This window comes from Fringilla coelebs (assembly GCF_963513975.1).
Source record: "Fringilla coelebs genome assembly, chromosome: 3".
Classification (NCBI taxonomy): domain Eukaryota; kingdom Metazoa; phylum Chordata; class Aves; order Passeriformes; family Fringillidae; genus Fringilla; species Fringilla coelebs.
Window position 1 is genome coordinate 45,921,538 of NC_140030.1, and position 19,326 is coordinate 45,940,863.

The 19,326-nt window shown below is 35.6% G+C and overlaps 1 protein-coding gene across 1 annotated transcript in view; it reads left to right on the top strand.

The window, feature by feature from the left end:
* FIG4 (FIG4 phosphoinositide 5-phosphatase) overlaps nt 1-16,826 on the top strand; it is a 52,020-nt gene extending 35,194 nt beyond the window's left edge. The window contains exons 19-23 of the mRNA XM_084203016.1: nt 769-852; nt 3,567-3,762; nt 6,239-6,321; nt 9,333-9,422; nt 14,938-16,826. Of these exons, the coding sequence (XP_084059142.1) occupies nt 769-852; nt 3,567-3,762; nt 6,239-6,321; nt 9,333-9,422; nt 14,938-15,115 (631 nt within the window). The 3' untranslated portion in view covers nt 15,116-16,826. The remainder of the gene's footprint in view (nt 1-768; nt 853-3,566; nt 3,763-6,238; nt 6,322-9,332; nt 9,423-14,937) is intronic.
* Nucleotides 16,827-19,326: the final 2,500 nt, after the last annotated feature.

Consider the following 19,326-nt stretch of genomic DNA (forward strand, 5'->3'; position numbering starts at 1 on the left):
TGAATGGAAGTTGATTTGGTGTGAATTAAATATGCATTTTATTTATTAGGTTAAATATGTGTCATTTCAAATTTAGCAAAGTTCTTGAAACTAAATCACAATGCTACATGGAAATGTTACTCTAAAATAATCTGTAAAAGTAGCAATTAGATTTCCAATTATTTTTTGTTATGGAGTGCCTAGTGTCTGGGAACATGATGCCTGAGATGAACTTTTCTCTGTTGATTCAGATCACAGAAGCTACTTTCAAAACAATTGTTTTCTCATTGTTCTGCTCTTGTTTTGCAGTTGTTTTCTTCAGTTCATCTGCTTCTCACAGCTGGTCAGATATTATTGGGGTTTTTTTTGTTGGCAGCAGTCAGCTGGCTATTCGGAGCATAATCTGAATCATGGTTTGGCTAAAGATTTCCAGGCAGATTATTTTTCATGTAGCTGTTTGACCCAGTTTGTGTGTTGGCAGCATTTTGAAAACAATGTATGAAGCCCTGAGTTATCAGGCCTCTTCAGTACAGGGATGAAGCATGATGCTTTAGCATCTTTGACAAGTGGGGATACTTGCAGATGTTTTATGGAACTAAATAATGCAGCTGAAAGCTTTTTAAATACCTAGGTTATAAGTACATCAACTTGAAATTATAAAATTAGAACTTGATATCTCTTTATGATGATTCTTTAGTTCCCAGGTAGATGATAGAGGTGGTTCTTCCAGAAAATTTAAAATTTTTATGTGTTGCACTTTGTTCATAAACACTTTTTCTATTTTGGCAGAGATTTTATGCCTAAGAATGTGGGAATTGATCCAAGTCCATTTACTGTTCGTAAACCTGATGAAACTGGAAAATCTGTGTTGGGGTAAGTCTGAAATCAGAAATTTTGTTCTGGTTTAATAGTAGTGAAATTGTAATGAAAATATATAAACTTTTACGTGTCTGTGAAGAATATTCTATGTTACATGGGAAATGAAAAATTCGTTGGTGTTATACTGCAGAATTGTACACTTTGAAAATCACATCTAATTTGAGATTTTTATTTGACACTAGGAATTCTTAATTCGACTTGTTTAATATTTTCTGTTTTCTCTGATTCCTCAAAATGAAATTCATGAGAAGATTTTATCAATAATATACAGAAGGTATTAAAATTTGATCATCTCTTCATCATAGTGTAAATTCTATTCTCTATTGGATTTGACAGTGGTGCATATTTTCTTGTTGTCTTTAAAAAATGATTAATTTTTCATAAATAGTGCATATTCTGAAACAGGAATAAATGCCAATTTCAGCATAGTCTTTGATAAAATATGTTATTGAAGTATTTATGGATAAAATTATATGAAACAATCCAGCAACAGTTACTGGGACAAATGAATGCTTCATTTAGCTGCTTTTGCATCCTGGACCTGCTTTCTTACTCCCTTTGTTCCACTGCTCTGTCCCACAAGGGCTGTGCAGAATCTTCCTGAATTCGTTTTCTCTTTGGTAGCTCATATTAAGGAAACCTTTTGTCAGTAGTTACTGTGCTGTCACAGCATTATAAGTTCCTCTGAAAACTTGCTGTTTTGTTAAACACTAGAACATTTGACTCTCGTGTGCTCTTGTCCTGAGGGTCTCATTGTCAATAAATGTTGAGAGTAGACTGTGCTTATCACTAGTAGAACCTCATTTCATGCTACTGATTCCCTGGGAATAAACAGGAAGACTGTTCAATGTTACACAGTTTATCCCTTCTAAAAATTTGAGTTTATGAGTATTTTGAGGATAAGCTTTATTCTTCCGCTTTGGTAGAATGTCAGATTTTGGACTAATTTGTCTCCAGGTACTCCATTAAATAGTTGACCATTATATAATTTTCTCAGGCACTTCTATTCAAGCTCTTTACTGTGATTTTTAGGGGTTGATGTGGGACAGAGAATCAGCTCCATCAAAGCCACATTCCAGGACTCTCTGTGTATCACTTACAAGACTTCCCCTTCACTGACTGTGTCATAGGGTAAAACATGGCTTCACTCTTGCACCTCCCCCTTATTTAGCCTTGCAAAAGGCGGTACCTTTGCCTTGCTCATTTGTCATCATCTTTTGATCTAAGACATTTCTGAAGGAAATGTGGTGATCTCTTTTTGTCTGTAGGTGTTTGGGTCCCAAGGATGCTTAGATCTTGGCTGGGTACATGCTGGGAGTGGGGTGTGGATAGCACTCTTACCAGTTTGGCTACTTGCTCCATTCCTCAGCTTTCAGAAAGGACTCTAGATGAGGAGAACCTTCACCTCATCTAGCAAAGTAGGGAAAAATCCCTTTGTTTTCCCTAAAAAGAATGCTTATGTCTTCATAACTTTCTGTACATTTCAGTCCAAAGAAATGTCAGGTTCTGCTAAGTCCGAAATCAAATTCACCCATGGTGCTATTTTCCCCAAGGCATTTGTCCCAACTCTAATATTTTTTTTCTGATACAATAATGTCCTTTGGGGTGGGGTATGCTCTCTGATCAGAACCTTTGAAGAACTCTTCTACTTCTTTATACATGTTCCTTGATCATATGAAGTGTAGCTAATTCAGTACAGGGATAAACTGCTATGTGAGTTTCACTTCAAGAGGCAGCATCTATGACAGTCATGGTGTGCTCCACTAGGGCTCAAGTGGTGCTGATGAGAGCACTAGACCTGCATCTCCAAATAGCATTTGCATCAATCTGTGAGCTCTTTTCCCAGCCTTTAGCATGCTGCTGTCTTCCTTTACAATGAGACACACTGTCTGCCAGTGATACATGGAACAGTCACTGCAGCAAGGAAGAGATATTTCCAGGGATTTGTCTATAAACTATCTATCCATTAGTTAATGTCTATTCATTAACTGCCTTCCCTGAAAGATTGTGACAGTGTCTGAGAAGAAGTTGCAACTAAATACTCTTCTGTGGCCAGTAGGAGAGGATGCAGAGCACATAAGTCTGATATGACTTCTGATGCACGAAGTAATGTGTACCTTTCAGAGTGCATACAGTTAAATCCAGTGTTAGCTTGCTTACACAGAGATGCTGTATCTTGAAGGCTTCTTATAAATAAGGCACTTCTTTATATTCACTAGAATTTCTTGAGTGAGAAATAAATCAAGAAATGTTGCTGATTAAAGAATCAAATTGAGGGGAGAAGTATGGAAAATAAAGGAAAAAAAGGAACATTGCCATGAAGATTTGGAACCAAGATTAAGGAAACTATGGGAGTGGATATTGTTATTTATCAGAAAGTGAAACTTTTTCCAGGATCAAAACCAAAGCTGTTATGTCTCAATTAATTTTTATTCCTTTTTATTTATTCAGTTGTGGGGAGGGATTTAAGTAAAGAATCAGAGAATTGGTGGAGAAAAGCTGACAGAATCCTTTGGGCTTTCTTTAAATCCTCTGGAATATGAAGAGATTGAAGACAAATCAATCAGGGATTTTAAAAGATGAGTAAAAAGTTGCCCCAGAAGTTAAAACTTACTTCCCTGGAAAGATTGTAACCAAGATTAGGAATTTTAAATATTCATTGCTAATATCTTGCTAATTTCATAAATACACACTGCCTTTCCTAATAGGAACAAAAATAATAGAGATGAAACTGTGCTGCAGCGCAAAACAGCTGCTAGTGCCCCTCCACCCCCAAGTGAGGAAGCAGTGTCAAGTAGTTCTGAAGATGATTCTGGGACAGATAAAGAAGATGAAGGTGCTGTTTCTCAACGTTCAACTCCAGTAAAGGTGACTGATACAGGAGACACTACAAAAATCACAGAGGTAAGAAATTACTGTGTTAGGCAAGAAAGCTTAAAATTCACATTCCCTTTAAAAAGCCTTATAGAACAGTCAGAAGTAAAGGACTGAGAAGTTTAGTGACAAAGGTCTCCGGTGTAATTTTTTTGTGTAGATATTAGCAAAACTGCGGCACAACTATTTGTAAACCTTTTCTGTTCTTCTTGTCATGTAATAGTGAAACACAAAGGAAAATAACATTAAAAAAAAGAATACTACTGTCAGAAACCTATGGCATTTGGAAGGTATTCAGGTCATTACATAGTTTAAGATGCACCTGTATTAGTGTGTTAATTCAGACCAGTAGTGCACATCTGATCATTGTCTGTTACTGTGCTCTGGCACACATCATTAGGTGGCCTCAGAGCATGCAAATCATTCCTTTTCTCCAGAAATATACTTGATCTACCTACTTAATCAATATTTAGTCCATGGGAGTTAATCTGGAGCAAGCCCCCTGAAAGACATGTGGTATGAGCCTGAGGTCCTGAGAACCACCTCTTGGAATTACAAGGCAATTCCTTTTGGACAATGCCACTTGCTTAGGTCTAATTAACTGTAAATTAATGTTCATTCTGTCTAAATTTCAACCTGATTTATGTGAACACTTTTAAATTGCTGTCCCATAATTATGTGGTCTGGCATTAAAAAAAAAATTATCTAACTTAAAAAATGTGCATGATAATGTTACCACACAGGTCCTATGCTTTTACTGCTACTAAGGCTGCAGATAATGGCAGTGAATAAAATAGTGAAATAAATTGCATTTGCCCAGTCAGGTGAAAAGAATGTATATTTGCAGTTGTGGGCTATTAATCTTTTTTTGCTAGCATAACTCCCATTTTGTTGGAATCCCTTGGGTGCTAATTTAATGAAAATACTGAGTTGTATAAAGAATTATGGAAATATCTATTTTATTAGTTCATGTAATAGTTCTTCAAATTCTTTCTTGTAGATATTAATTTTGGATACCATTGAAGGTATCATAGCAAAAGGTTATGCTAATGTATACTAAAGAAATTTGGAAAATATTTATAAATACTTATGTTGTCTGACAGGGTTGTTTTTTTTTAAAGCCACAGCTAATTTAAATGGTTATAGGATTGTGCATGTTATCACTTCTGAAGAAAATTGAGTATTTATGACCTTAGCATAAAGTGTAGTGCCTGATAGGCAACAGACAATTACTCTGCTTTTTTTTTTTTTTTTGCCTCCATTCAAATTTTTATTCTATTCAGTCTTTAGCCTAGGGTTGTGTGTTCTCAGATAATAGATTTTCAGCCTTCAATAGTGCAATAGTGTCTTCTTCCTAAGCCAGTACAAGCACATTTATTTATTTGTATTTATACAAGCTACTTTATCTAAAAGTTTTCCATTATCTCTGAATAACAGAGTAGCTCTTCTCTAGCAAATCAGATTGTTTCTAGCTTTTTTTTAACAAAAATCCAAGTTGAAATTTTATTCTTGATTCCTACTATTGCATAATTTATCTCACATCAGTTTTTCCCTCTGTTTTGAACACACTTCAGCACTCAGACCTAAGATATCTTTTGTAGATTTTTAAGACACTTAAATGAAAGGTGTATGTGAACACAAAGTGTGATTTGAAATATTGAATTTCAATGGCTTAAAAATTGGGTGAGCTATTCTGACTTTTTAGTAGTGATATGAAGAAGTATATTCCAACTGATTAGCACCTTTTCATGCATTGAATTTTAGTCATAATTTACATTGTTAATTCATGCCATTCCTTGTTATCTGGGGAGCTCAAAAAGCTGGTACCTTTCTGTTCACTGAGAAGATAAAAAAAAATGCATTTATTCTTCTGGTCAGGACATACCTTTCTGAAGTTCTTTGACTTGGAATCGTTTTGAACTAAGAGAAAATTGTCTTTATATTTGACTCACAGGTCTTGTCAGAAAACTCCCCTTGGTTTAGCACTGAATCAGTAGACACAGTTAGTGAGCTGTTGCATATGCACTGATTCCTTGTTATAGTTGACTGACATGATTGCATAATATATAAAATAAAAATAGTTCTGTTCAACCTGATGTTTTTAATTATTGCAGAATTGACAGCAGGAAATGTGAAAGCAAATGTGGGAGCATGTTCTGAACAAATATGTTTTATTCTATATTAAGTTTCAATACAGAAGAGAATTTAATAACTACACCATGATGTTCTATTAATATAATTTAGTCTCCTAATATGTTGTTTTAGCTGATGATACCTTTCAAGAATTCTTTACTTGTTGAATAAATGTGTTGATTAATATTTTTAATAAATAATTTTCTTTAAAAAATATGTATAAGCTATGATTGCTGTGGATGTGAGAAACCTGTTTATTTTTTTCTGCACTTCTGAAATGATATTTTGGCTTGTAAGGAAGTTCTTTCTTAAGAGCAATCTTTATTTGGATGTTGTTACAGTATTCTTAATCTGAATCCTTCTTATGTTCCAGAATGTAGTGCAAGCAACCAAAGATGTGTATGGAGTCAATCTTTCAGATATCCCTTCAGAAGATGATCTTGCAATATATGCAAGGTGAGATAAATTTCTGTGGTAATTGGTAAAGGACAATTTGAGCTAGTTAAGTGCGGTTTGTCAAAGTGCTGCCTTTGATTAAACTTACTTAAATGAGAAATTTGCCTATATTTGCTAACTCTTTCAAAATCAAACTGTTTTCAGCTGTCTGTGTCAATTCTGATTCAGTGGTAGCTCTGCAGATGTCTCTGAAAGCAAAATTTGCAGCTTAAATCAAATGAAAAATGCTTCAAAAGAAATTGCTGTCATTTAATATAATCCTAGAAATTCATTTAAAAATTCATAGGAATTCTATATTCCACTGATAAGTAAATTCCACAGAATTTACTTCTCAATGGAACCAAGAGTGGAACCAAGAATGGTTCCATGGTTGTAAGCTTTGTGATCTGTGGGGTTTGCATTTTTCAAGTGTTGAATTACTCCAATTCAAATCAGTCATAATGAAATAGCTTATTCTGTAAAAATGCATGTAAAATAATCAAAGTTGTCTTTTTATTTAACATGATATCATATAAGAAATCTACACTTCATCTCAGGAAAGCCCTGTGTATGTATTGCAGTGAATACTTGTGAGATATGGACTGACATGGCCCTGTGTGCATTTGTTTTTATTTTCTAACATGTAATAGCAGTAGCTACCTTGTTATATTTGAAATCTTTTCAGTTTTTAAGGGAAATTTTAATTCACTGTGATATCTAATGTGGTGATACATGGTGTTTCTTCCTGACTTAGTTCCTTAATCCACTCGAAGCATTTTTCCTTTATATTTAAAATTATTTCTCGCTTACTTTTTCTTTAGGTATAGCTATTTCTCTTGCACTCTTTTGATCTTTAACATTCCCATTTCTGCCTGTTTCCTACAAGCTCAGTCATTTGAAGATCCTACACTTGAATACAGTTAAGGAGGATGTTTCTCATTATATCTGAAATTTTTACCTTCATCTATGCCTCTACCTTTGTTTCTTTTTTATTTTAACCCTAGAAGATGGATGCAAATTTGACAACTATTCTTTGATACAGCAGGTAGTTTTTGTGGTTCAGAAAATGGCCCAGTGTGAGCTGGTATCTACTGTGAGTCTCTCTGTGCAGATGAAAAACTCTGTGTTAACATCCAGAATTGCAGCTACTTCCAATTTTATAATTTCTTCAGGCTGGACTAATGTTCAATCTATTGTTAATGTAAAACTGCAAACCCCTTGGAGGCTTTGAAGCTCCCTATTTATATCCTTTTTAAGAAAAAAACAAAACAAACCTTGCATTTATTTCATTTCCTTTGAGCAATGCAGGTTTTAAAAATAGAAAAAATTACAAATTCTTTATCTCTTTCAGCTAACAAGACATGGTGCTATTTCTGGTCTGGTGTGCTGATTTATATAATAAAGGATGTCAGTAAAATCTATACTTTGCAAAATGTACATCGCTTGAGAATAGCAGCAATTTCTTTCACAGTATGATGACAGTTCTCACATCAAGCCTTTTGCTGTTACTGTAATAAGGGAAGTAGGGATGTAAGATCCTGACTTCATGTGACATCGCTGGACATGTTACATATTTTTTCATTATGAGGATTAAGGTCTCACAGATTCAAAGTACTTTAAGTTGCTTTATGTCAACTGATCTGTATTAAGCCTATTTGCAAATGCAAATTAAAAGTAATTTGGATCTATTCAGCCTGTTTTCGCTGATGGCTGAGATAATTCTCATCAAAACAGAAATCACAGAAGCCCAGATTGGTTGAATTTGGAAGGGACAGGAAGTCCCTCCAATAATTTGAGGTTGTATGCTGCAGATCAACTGTGTGTGGTATCTTCTTGATGTCAGGAAACTTGCTTGTGTGCATTTAGGTCTTGTAACTTTCAAAATATTGAATAATTTGAAGCAATTAATTAAAGTACTTATGCAAGTGGTTTGCCTTTGGTGGTTTTTTTAAGTTGGTTTCAATAGTAAGCTCCTGCAGTAGAAGATCTTAATAATCTTGATTTGCACTTACAATTCTCTTATTTATTAATGTAAGTATTTATTCCTTTAATAGTCAAAGTGATATTGCTTGTCTCTGAGGCATTTGTTTCTAGAGTATAGAATCTGAATGGAGCAAAAAGAAAAGCTGCAATAAGTTGCTTAGGTACATGTTGTTCATTTGACTTCTATACACTCTTTCATGCAATTGGTTTTGCACTGGTTATAGTTGCTTGTTAAAATGTAGTAAATATTCCTGAAGTAGACCAGTAAGACTTCTTAATCTAAATGGAAGCTCACTGTTAAGAGAAACTCTCTGCCTCAAAATTAAACTAGTAAATCACAACTGACATTTACTTGTCTTTTCAGTGGCACAGCTGTGTTGGAGAGTGAACAAATTGAGTGCAAGATAGCTACATATATTTACATTTGAAACCATCTGACTTTTCCTCCTATTCTGAGTGACTAAGATTAGTGATAAACTACTTTTCAGAAGATTTTGTTCCACTTCGTTGCCAAGAAAAAAAAAAAGACAGTATTTTCCATTGGCAGTGTCTTCCAGCAAATATTTGGAGATGGAGAAATTGTCCCAAAAGTTTGTGGTTGTAAATAAAGGATCTGGACTAACAGCCTTTCAGATGAATAAACTAGATTGAATTCAGTAGAGGACTGACTTAAATCTGGAACTTGAGAGACTTTGTGTCTTTTGCTGATTTTTCCATAGGTATTCCTCTGACTGATTGCTTTGAGAAAGACAGGAAAATGACTGTAGAGGGCTGCCTGTTTCTTAGGGGAGGCCTGTTTCTTCCCGTGACATACTGGGTGGCACCAGTTGATTAGCAAATCTTATTTCAAAGGAGGTTCTGAGTTCATGCATGCACCCTCTATGAACTTCTAAAAATCTCTTGTTCACCAGAGAAGTACATCTTGATCAGTGACTTACATAATATGACTCAAAATCTCATTTCTTAGTGTCATTTTCTTCATTTGATGATTTTTGGGGGATAGTTCTTTTATTTCTTTGATTTTTTGTTCAATCTGCTGCTTTTCACAGGTTTGTTCAGCTGGGACAGAGTCAGCATAAACAAGACAAGGGCAATCAGCAATTTTGTTCAAAACGCCCCTTGGATAAGGTCATAAATTTGTAAGTATTCTTTTTCTTTTTCCATTTAGCCTGATTTTGTTTTTGTCATTAGATATGAAAAGTGATCAGGTAAATTTGATGCTAAATTGCTTTAGAGTCACACTTCCATTTTCTTTACTGCATAAGGAGTTTCAATGCATGAAGAACTGGTTTTTGGTTTTTTGAGGGTTTGGGGTTTTTTGGAGTTTGTTTTTTGTTTGTCTTCTTTTGGGGAGTCTTGTTTTTTGTTTTCTTTTTTAGTTTTTGTAGTATCAAGGGGTTTCTATTTAGAAGTCTTAGCAATCCTGAATTAACAGAAAGTGCTGAATATACTGAGTTTTGAGGGCAATTTCTTTTTGCTTACTCTCCACTAGAAAACATTTAAAGTTGCATTTGAATCTTCTTAGTACTAGCATATAAAAAGGGTCATGGTATTATCCAAATGTCATACTAATGTTGAACCAGGTCTTACAATTTAGATGATCAAGTACTACCTTCCCAGTTGACATCTTCCTTTAGTGTAGGCAGCTTAAAGTTTCACCAAGGCAAGGCAGAATTTTATTTACTTCTGTCCCTGGGGTACATGATCCTTTATCCAACAGCATGGCCACTTCTTGGAACTGCAAGAGCTTTTCTGCAATCTGTTGGTTTACAGAAGCCTCAGCTTTGTTTCCTTCACTGCCCTTTGTTCACTCCTCTGTGCTGGTGAAGTGAGAAAGCCTTAAACACAGCATTTGTACCTAAGCAGGGAGAGAGGCTGGGTGAGTCTCAGTTGGGCTGAGAAAGAATGACGTGAAACTGATGTAATGCTGTGTATGCGACAGTACTGTCTAATAGCAGTGTTTAGTCACTTGGTATTACCTACATTTAAAGTGATGATGCCACATTTGTAGGTAAATGAGCCTGTAGTTTTATAATAAAACATGCATAATGGGTATTAAAGTAGTAAATTAGATTGGCAAACTGTAAAACTGTTTTTCAATATGAGGGAGTAAGCCTGAATGTTTTAAATGGACATGTTTATTAAGAAAATATTTTGTAAGAAGAATAATAATTTTGCTATGAATGAAGGCAATTTCTTTTTCGTAATTGCAAAATCTCCCAGCATGTAAGACAGTGTAGGAGATAATCATTCCTTTCTTACTCCTTTAAATGTAAATTTTTTTTTCCCAATGCTGAGCTGCTGTAAAATGAACACATTAAAGAAAGTCTCTACACAGAATTCTAGTGGCTTTGGGAAAGTCAGATGTTAATTTTTCTCTTTTCCCAAGTGTAATTTCCATGTGTTTCTGAATAGGAGAAGTGTAAAAGTCATAGGGCACACAAATCCATGCCTCCTGTCACTCTTTCTCTCGAAGTCATGTAGATCATCTCTCCTTGCCAGTTCTACCAGACATGTTCCTCTGTGCAGATGAGAGAGGAAATAGTATATCTGAGAGTTGGTGATTTCTCTTTTATTACAGTATATCCTTAGACTGCTTAAAATTTTTTTTTGCATTTTGTTCTGTAACTTTTTAAAAATGTTTAAATACTGTTAGGATGGTGACAGACAGTTCTTTTAGTTAAAGTCACAAGTGTAGCCATTCTTAAAAGAAGGTTGTTCAACTCTGAAACAAGGAAGCTTTCTCTTACTGAGTTTAAATTGCTGCTCTGAATCAGGAATTTCCTTGGAGAATACTAAATTTTGAGAAATATAATAGAAAGAACATAAGTGTACTCAAGATTAGGGAGAGATGGAGGGTTTTCAGTAAAAGCAGCAGAGGCACAGCTTGCATTTATTTCTCAAGGAGCTCTTGAGGAAATTAAAAAATTATACTAACTTTTATTAATTTGATGTTAAATGCCTTTTAAATTGAAAAAAAAATCTGACCAATTTAATTCTCAAGTAGTTGCTTCATGTATGATACAAATGCAATCAAACCCTAGTTCTTTTCATAGTAAAATTAGGTACTCAGTCTAAAAGTTTGGGTTCATATCAGCAGTGAGATAAAATTTAGGTTAGTTGTCTTTTCCACACTTCTCAAGAAAATCTTTTTTAATAACCCCGCATTTCACAATTTTAAACACTTAACCATTTTAGTTAAATACATGAAGCCATTACAAAAGAAGAAATATTTCCTATTTTTTAATGTTGCTGCAGTGATATTTCTGAATTCAAATATGAATTCAGAAGAGAAGGCTCTGTCTTGAATTTAGAAACTGTTAAGTATAGACTAGAAATAAAAAATGGGGACTTGAACAAGAACCAAAGTGATGCAGTGAAATAATACTGAAGTTGAGTGGAGGATGTGGAAGGATATTGAAGTTCTTCTTTTTGTTCTTAGAAATTCCATGAAAGAAACAATGATGGAATTTTACTTAGAGCTAAATAGAGCTAAACAGAGCTGGACTACTTTTAGCACAATCTATTATAATGTGTGTGAAGACAGACTCTAAAATACTGTAGTGTAATTACTGTTGGCTGACACAGTGCACCTGTTCCTACTTCCCTAATTCCCTAGTATTCATTCTGGTATGATATAAATAATACTGTTGTAAAAATGCACTCTCAAAACCTTTTCAAATGCACTTCATACATTTATCTAGGAGTACAAGAAACTTTATTCCCTCCTGAAAATGGAATTGAGTGTTTTGATTCCCTGTAGCACAAAAGAAGAGTGTGGGCATGCTTAAACATCCTCCTACCAAAGAGGGGCTGGTGCATACATCAGGGTCCAAGCTGTGCTTCAAGTCAGAATGCTTTGGGTGGGAAGGACTCTTAAAGACCATCCAGTTCTCCAACCCCCTGGCAGAGGCAGGGACACTTTCCACTAGACCAGGTTGCTCAAAGCCCCATCCAGCCTGGCCTTGAACACTGCCAAGGATGGGGCAAGCACAACTTCTCTGGGTGCCCTGTTCCAGTGCCTCCCCGCCCTCACAGCGAAGAGTTTTCTTCTACTGCCTAAGTTAAACCTGTCCCTTTTCAGTTTAAAGCCATTTCCCCTTGGCCCATCACTTCATGCCTTTTAAGAAAGTCCCTCTGCAGCTCTCTTGCAGCCCCCTTTAGGCACTGCAAGGTGCTATAAGGTCTCCCTGGAGCCTCCTCATCTCTATGCTGAACAACCCCAACTCTGTCAGCCTGTCTTCATAGGAGAGGTACTCTAGCCCTCTGATATCTTCATGGGTATTTGCGTAGGATTCAAACATGGTGAAAAAGTAGGTTTTGTTTACTTTTTAGATGTACTTCAGAGACTTGAGAAGAACAAATGCAGTGTTGAAACAAATGCAGTGGTTTTCTGGTGACTGCCATATGTCTGAGAGCTAATCTACATCACCATAAACTTTTCCTTGGAAGTATGGAACATCCTCATTATAACTGAAGGTTTTAACTGTATCTTTTACTGTAGAGACAATGATAGTCTTGGTGAAACCATAATACCAGGAAGCCTGCTCCTGAGTGGGATGAAAATAATTGACAATTGTGTGTCAAGGGTGCTGTCCTTCATGACATAAAGCTGATGTTCCTGTCTATGTAATTTTCACTGGGAGGCCATAAAGCTACAGGTCTCTGGGGAAACCTGATAGCCAAGTCATAAATAACGTGCTCTCCTTCATGACTATTGTAAGATATTAAACTTATTAAGTAAAATAGATTTTTACATGAATATGTTAGAGAAATAACTTTTAATTAAATAACTGGATAATACAAGCACTCTACAAATAGTTACAGCTTAATACAGGCTTATTAATCAAAGTTGGCATTCATGAACATGTGGTTCTTTCAATATATTTTTATCATGTTGATGCAAGTAGGAGGAAAATTGAGATTTGGTTATTAAATGTTCAAAATTAAATGCACTGTGCTGCCCAGCTTCCATTGTACCTAAGGAAAGGATTTTTGAGTCATTAGTGCTTCAGAAATGTCATATCTTTAGAAACCGGTCAATAAATAGAGAAGGCATCAATTTAGTGTAATGGCTGTTTTGCTTTTTATTTAATTGCCCACTTGCTAGTGGACCAGACAGACCAGTTATATTTATTAAGTGACACCTTTGTTGTTAGATAGTGACATTGATAAGTTAGTACAGTGTGCTAGTGTCAAATGCCATTGCTAGAGTCTCAGCTTGGATGCTTTGCAGAAACTATGGATGCTTTGAAAAACAATCGACTTTTAAAGCATATAGACTAAGGTTTTTTACCAGTTCTGAAAACACTCACTTTAAATAAAATAGAAGTGATAATGAGAAGAAACTATCACGTTGTTGAAAAAAAAAATATTATGTTTAGAGTATGCAGCCAAAATCTGGGGGACCAGTGATTTTATTGTCTCAAGTTCAATGGTATACTTGCATAAGTAATTCTGTCATTGCAATCAAAGAGTAACCAAATGAATGTATGGCTGTGCAAAGTTGAAGTATAAAATTGAAAATATTACTTTAATCTGGAAACCTTTTTGCTTTATATACAGTATTCCAGTTGTACTGGAATATAGGCACAGTGTGTCCTACATGACACGCTGCAGTAATTTTTTAAGACTAATGAACTGTCACGTAATGAAACATTCAAAATACAATATATTTCATGAAAATAAAAGGCTGAAAAATGAGGGAGCAAGAGTTTTTTGACAGTTTTAATGGAGATCCTCATTTAGAACCAGTCTCAAGGATTAGTTTGTGCCCATAATGCAAGTAAGAGTTTATTAGGGCATTTTATTTATAGAAGGGCTTTCCCTTTCCTTAAGTGTTCTAGTTCTTACTTGTTTTTTCACTTTCAAAAGAAGAAATTCTATGCATAAAAATAACTTTCTTGTCTCCTGAAAAAGCACACAGGTAGTGAGTCATGACTGTAGCTTCTGTAGAATATGGCAACGATGCTAATATCTGAATCTTCATTGCATTTGGGCTGGTTAATGTTTGCTTTATGAAATAGTGAGCTTTGACAGTAAGTTGCCACTTTCGTTTTTTACCTGAGAAGCTTTGAAGCCCAAAAATATGTGTCTATTAGGATTCAAATATGTTATTTGTTGGATGAAGAAGATTTAAAAAATATTTTCATAAAATATCTGAGTGCTGTTGCTTCTAATAAATAATTGAGTAATAAATTATATAAATTCCTGATAATTAAATGGAAATTTCTTACCTAATTAATCCTTTCTCTGTGTTGGCTCAGAGTATAATCACTTGTTATAATTGCTACTAAGCTCAATGAAGTCTTTCTTTTATCTGCTATAATGCATGGCACAGATCTACTTTAGCTGGGGTACTTACTGACCGTAGCAGATCTGAGGAAGGATGAAGAAATGAGGGCAGGGCAAAGGGAAGTGAGAAGGTATTCTGTAATGGGATTAATGACAACTTACCTAATTACCCTACTTGGAAAGCTGGGTCTTAGCAGGTCTGCAGTAGTGATAAAAATCTAGGTAAATGAATTATCTACTGGGAACTTGCCCTCTCATTGACTCATCTGTATATTTCAAGGAAAATAAACACTCCTCTCTTTCTCTGTGGAAAATTTTTACCCAAAGCTCCAAATATTCTGCATGTTTATGTTTTTCCAGAATACCCATCTCCTCCTTTTCTCAAGACAATATTTACGAAGTCCAGCCTCCAAGAGCTGATAGGAAATCAATAGAGATTTTCCAAGCACACATTCAGGCTGGAAGAGGAAACATGCAGCCCCTGGGAAGAGATGACTTCCTCATGTACAGAGAGTACATTCGAAACAGATACATGTAAATCCAAGCCGGAGTCTCCTGCCAAATCGACTGGACTAAGTCACAAAAATAATTTTAGAAAGGAAATCTAGTTTTGTTCTTTTGCAGTAATGAATTTGTTACTAACTTTTCTATTTATTGCTCTTTGCTGTTATCCATTTATTGTATTGTGCATTAGGGGAAAAGGTGGGTTAATATCTGATTTAAAAGGTTATTTAATATCTTTTTAGCTGAAAGTGTGTCCTAAGACACTAAGTGAATAATCAGAGCAACCAGAGTCACTATAGAGCATGTAGCAATTTGTGGCAAAGAAAATATGGCATCTTTAGCTTTTTTATATTAATTTCTTACATTGTTATGTTTGATAATAAAACTGAAGTGATTTGTACACAAGAATCAGAAGAGAATAGTTTTCCTCCTCTTTCTTCCCTGACAGAAAAGAGTCTTCTTTTACAGCAGAATATTTTCTGATATTTCTTGAGGTTTTTAGCAAACCAGAATGACTGCTTGTAATTTTCTGCTTTCTTAAACAAAAGTGAAAAATATGTGGCTTATGTCCAAATCAAAATTTGCATCAACACCAATAAACTTTGTAACCCTAACATGTGTCAAAACTAATGTCACTGGTGCTGAGAGCTCCAGATTCTGTGCCACATGCTGCAGGGTGAAGATGGCTTGTGACTAATTATCACAGGTTTCTAGTACAAGTCTGAGGAGAACCCCATAATGACTGCATCAGCAAATGAGGGAATGCTCTTCACATTGCTGGGTTTGGACGCCTGGAGAGTGCCAAACCATCCTGTCATTTTTCTTTATGACAGGCATTATCCTTTTGAAGCGTACCCTTCCCATCCCTGTGTTTGTGCCCCTGTGAGATGCCTTTGGGTTCAAGCCTGGAGCCTCCAGGGAAAGTGGTGTTGGTAAGTGATCAGCTGGGGAGATCATGCAAGAGGAAGAAGAAGTTGGGTTAGGCAAGACTGAACATCATGTCCTGTGCTGGGTAAGAGGTAAAGAGGCAGCAGATGTCTAAATAGGTTCTTTTGGGCTTGTGAGTAAAACATTTTTCAAATTAAAATAAAAAGGAAGGGAGGAAGCCTTCTCTTTGTAATTGCAAGCTAAAATTCCCAATACTTTGTAGCCCTTTGCCTTGAAGAATACTGACAGGATCAGCAGCATTCTTAACAGAACATTTTGTTGCACAGGCTTGTACAGACCATGTTTCAGAATTTTCTGGAATAGCAGAATGACTGCTTTAGATGCAGCCAACTGCATGTAACAGATGTAGAGAACATGTTTGTGTTCACAGTAAATTGCTTTTCAGGCAGCTGCTGAAGATTTGTGGCTGCTTGCTGCAAACATGTTTGCATATCTTTGAATATTTTATGCAGTAAGTTGCACCTCTGTCAGTAATTCAATTTAAGAAAAGATGCAGTGGGTAAAGGGAAAAAAGGTTTCTTGTGATACAAGTTTGTGTGTCTCAGGGAAGGACTTGCATGCAGTCAATGAGAACATGGTAACTTGAGTTACCAAAGCATTTTCGTGTCCATTCTCTTTTGTCAATTGTTTTGAGCCAAATGGTTGTATTTTAGGAGATGCAAGAATGAATTGTCACTTTAGATAATACTACATTACATTTGTCAATGTTTTTTTCTTCTGGAGAAATAAAATATTCTTTTATATTTATATAAATAAAAATTCTTTTGCCCAATATGAAAATAATTCGAAGGAATAAATGCTTGCTTTGAAAAAAAGTAGAGCTGGAGTTCATATCTTAGTGAGACACACACACACTTTCCTTACTGCACTTAAACTATTGCAAGGAATGTTTTCTAGACTATCACAGACCTTACTGTTGTGGTTGATAGATCAACCAGTGATGTTGTTGCAAAATTTAGGGATAGTAATGATTCTGCAGCTCTAGGAGAAAATATGTTCAGCCCTCAGCAATTCAGACACTCCTCAAAGAAGAGGATTAAAGGAGATTGGTTTACAGTTCTGAGAGCTGAATGACATCTCAGTGATGGCTTGTGTGATCTACCATCAGTGTACTCAGCAGCTGTTCAGAATGCTTCCAAGTGCCAATGTCAATTTTCAATAGGATTGTTTAAAGATAAAAGAGTCCAATGCACAAAGCAAGACTCCCAGCTTAACCCTGAGTAAACTCAACAGTCTGAGTGGACCTGCTGCCTAATGCACATAAAAATGATTATTTAAAATAGAAATGCACTCAATCACCCATCTAACAAGTTCAGCTGGATAAAGGACTCCCAAGGTGCTGCCTCTGCATCCACCTACTTTATCCCATTCTTGTGATAATAAGGTTCAGTTCACAAGAGTGTAAGAAGTTCTCAATAGATTTGAGATATTTTCCCTTTCATAAGCAGAAGAAAAAGTGTGTAAAATAAGAATAAGCATGAAAAGAGTGGGCTGTGTTGGCTCTGAAGAGTAACATGGTGTTCTTCTTCACTTTTTAAACCATATGGACAAAAGAAATATTTGAGAAATATGTTGATTTTTCCTCCATGATATGCTCGTTTGTTTCAGTGTGTTTAAAGGTTACATTGCAATGCCATCCCAAAATGTACACCTGGAAAATAATGACTTTTGGTTCTTTTCCTGTGGAATCAGGAAACACAGATATCAAATTAGGACTGATTTGGTAATTTCTATGCCACTTCTGTGCCAATGGAGTTTGATGCCAGTCCAACAGCTTAAGCTTTGTGCTGTGATTGCAGGAGCAGTTCTTTTCCACAATTCTCATTAGTAGTTTTCCTTCCTTATTAGTCCTGTGTCCACTTGCAAAACCCACTGACTTTTTGTTCTCTTCCTCTCATTTTCCAGAGGGACTCATCTGTGGTCCTGAAACAAGACCTTTCAATGTTCACACAGCTGCCAGGAGGAAGCAGCAAAAGAGCTGGGTATAATTCTGGGGTGACACTTGTGGCAGCTCTTTGTTTTGTTACTGGCTTTCTGAGATTTTTCTGCATCATCCAGGAAGGTTCTCTTGGCTTTCACAGACTTCACTTGTATAAACTCCAAAGCAAATGTCCTGTCAAATAGTCATGTTTTACAGTCAGAGGAAATACCAGCTTCACTCAGGAGATAATTTCATTCTCCATAATGGTTTTACCCTATCAATAATTACATGAACAAGTCCAGTTCACTGAGGGTAAAACTGAGGTATGTACACAGGAGTGTTCCATTTGCTGGTGTAGTTTCAATCCAAGTGATTGCCTAAAGGCTGATAGGGAGAAATACAATGAGCTTAGCTTCCAGACACCTCCCTCTGTCTTGTATATATTTAAAAACCTAATTAAAGTTGTCACTTCTGGTGGTGATTCAGAAGTAATATGAAACTAGTGTGTAAAGTTACAAAATATTAATAATAAAAAATCATACATTGAAATTACAACCCTTGCAAAAATTGATAATCAGTAGTCCCCTTCTGGAGTTCCTGAATCTACCTGCTACAAAAAAAAACATTGCAGCTGCTGATTTGTCCACGGGAACCAAGCAAGAGAGTGCTGAGAAAAGGCATGAAAAACGATGTTTAGTATAATATATTAAACAATGTTTAGTTACATAATAACGTATGTATTGCTTCACCTGAAAGACATGCTCTTTACATGACCCAAGGTTTGACTAGAACATTTATATTCCTTTTTTTTAAATACATTCATCTTTGTAGCATAGAGAGATAGTGTAGTCAAGGTAGGACAGCCAACAACATGGTATGAACCATTTCTGATGCTCCATTTGCATTTTCCCATTTTAGGTGAGTTGTGCTACCAGCACTAAAGTGGTTTTCAGTCATTGCAATAGCCACCCTTCATTTCCAGAGAGATAAATAGGTCTGTTATTTTGTATTCCCTGACAGCTCAGGTACTCTTTTTTTTTTTTTTTTTCCATAGAGGTTATCTTTTGTTTATTTCCCTTCTTTTTCTTCTGATTTCTTGGTAGTGTATTTGATTTTTTTCAGCATCTGTGGTTCAGATTTTCTCATGTGTAACTGTGCCACAAGTTGTAGCTTTCCCACTATATCCATCTCCTCCTTTTGGAGTTTTCACTTCTTGAAGCAAAACTGTAGTTGTAGTACACTGTCTTGCTTGTTTTATTACCGATGTATTCCGAGTTGCCATCAATGTGACAATGTAACTTTTCCTGACTCGTTTGATTTTCTACCTGCTTCCCTGGAAATACAATGTGGATTATGTAAAGAGGAGAAAATAAAAG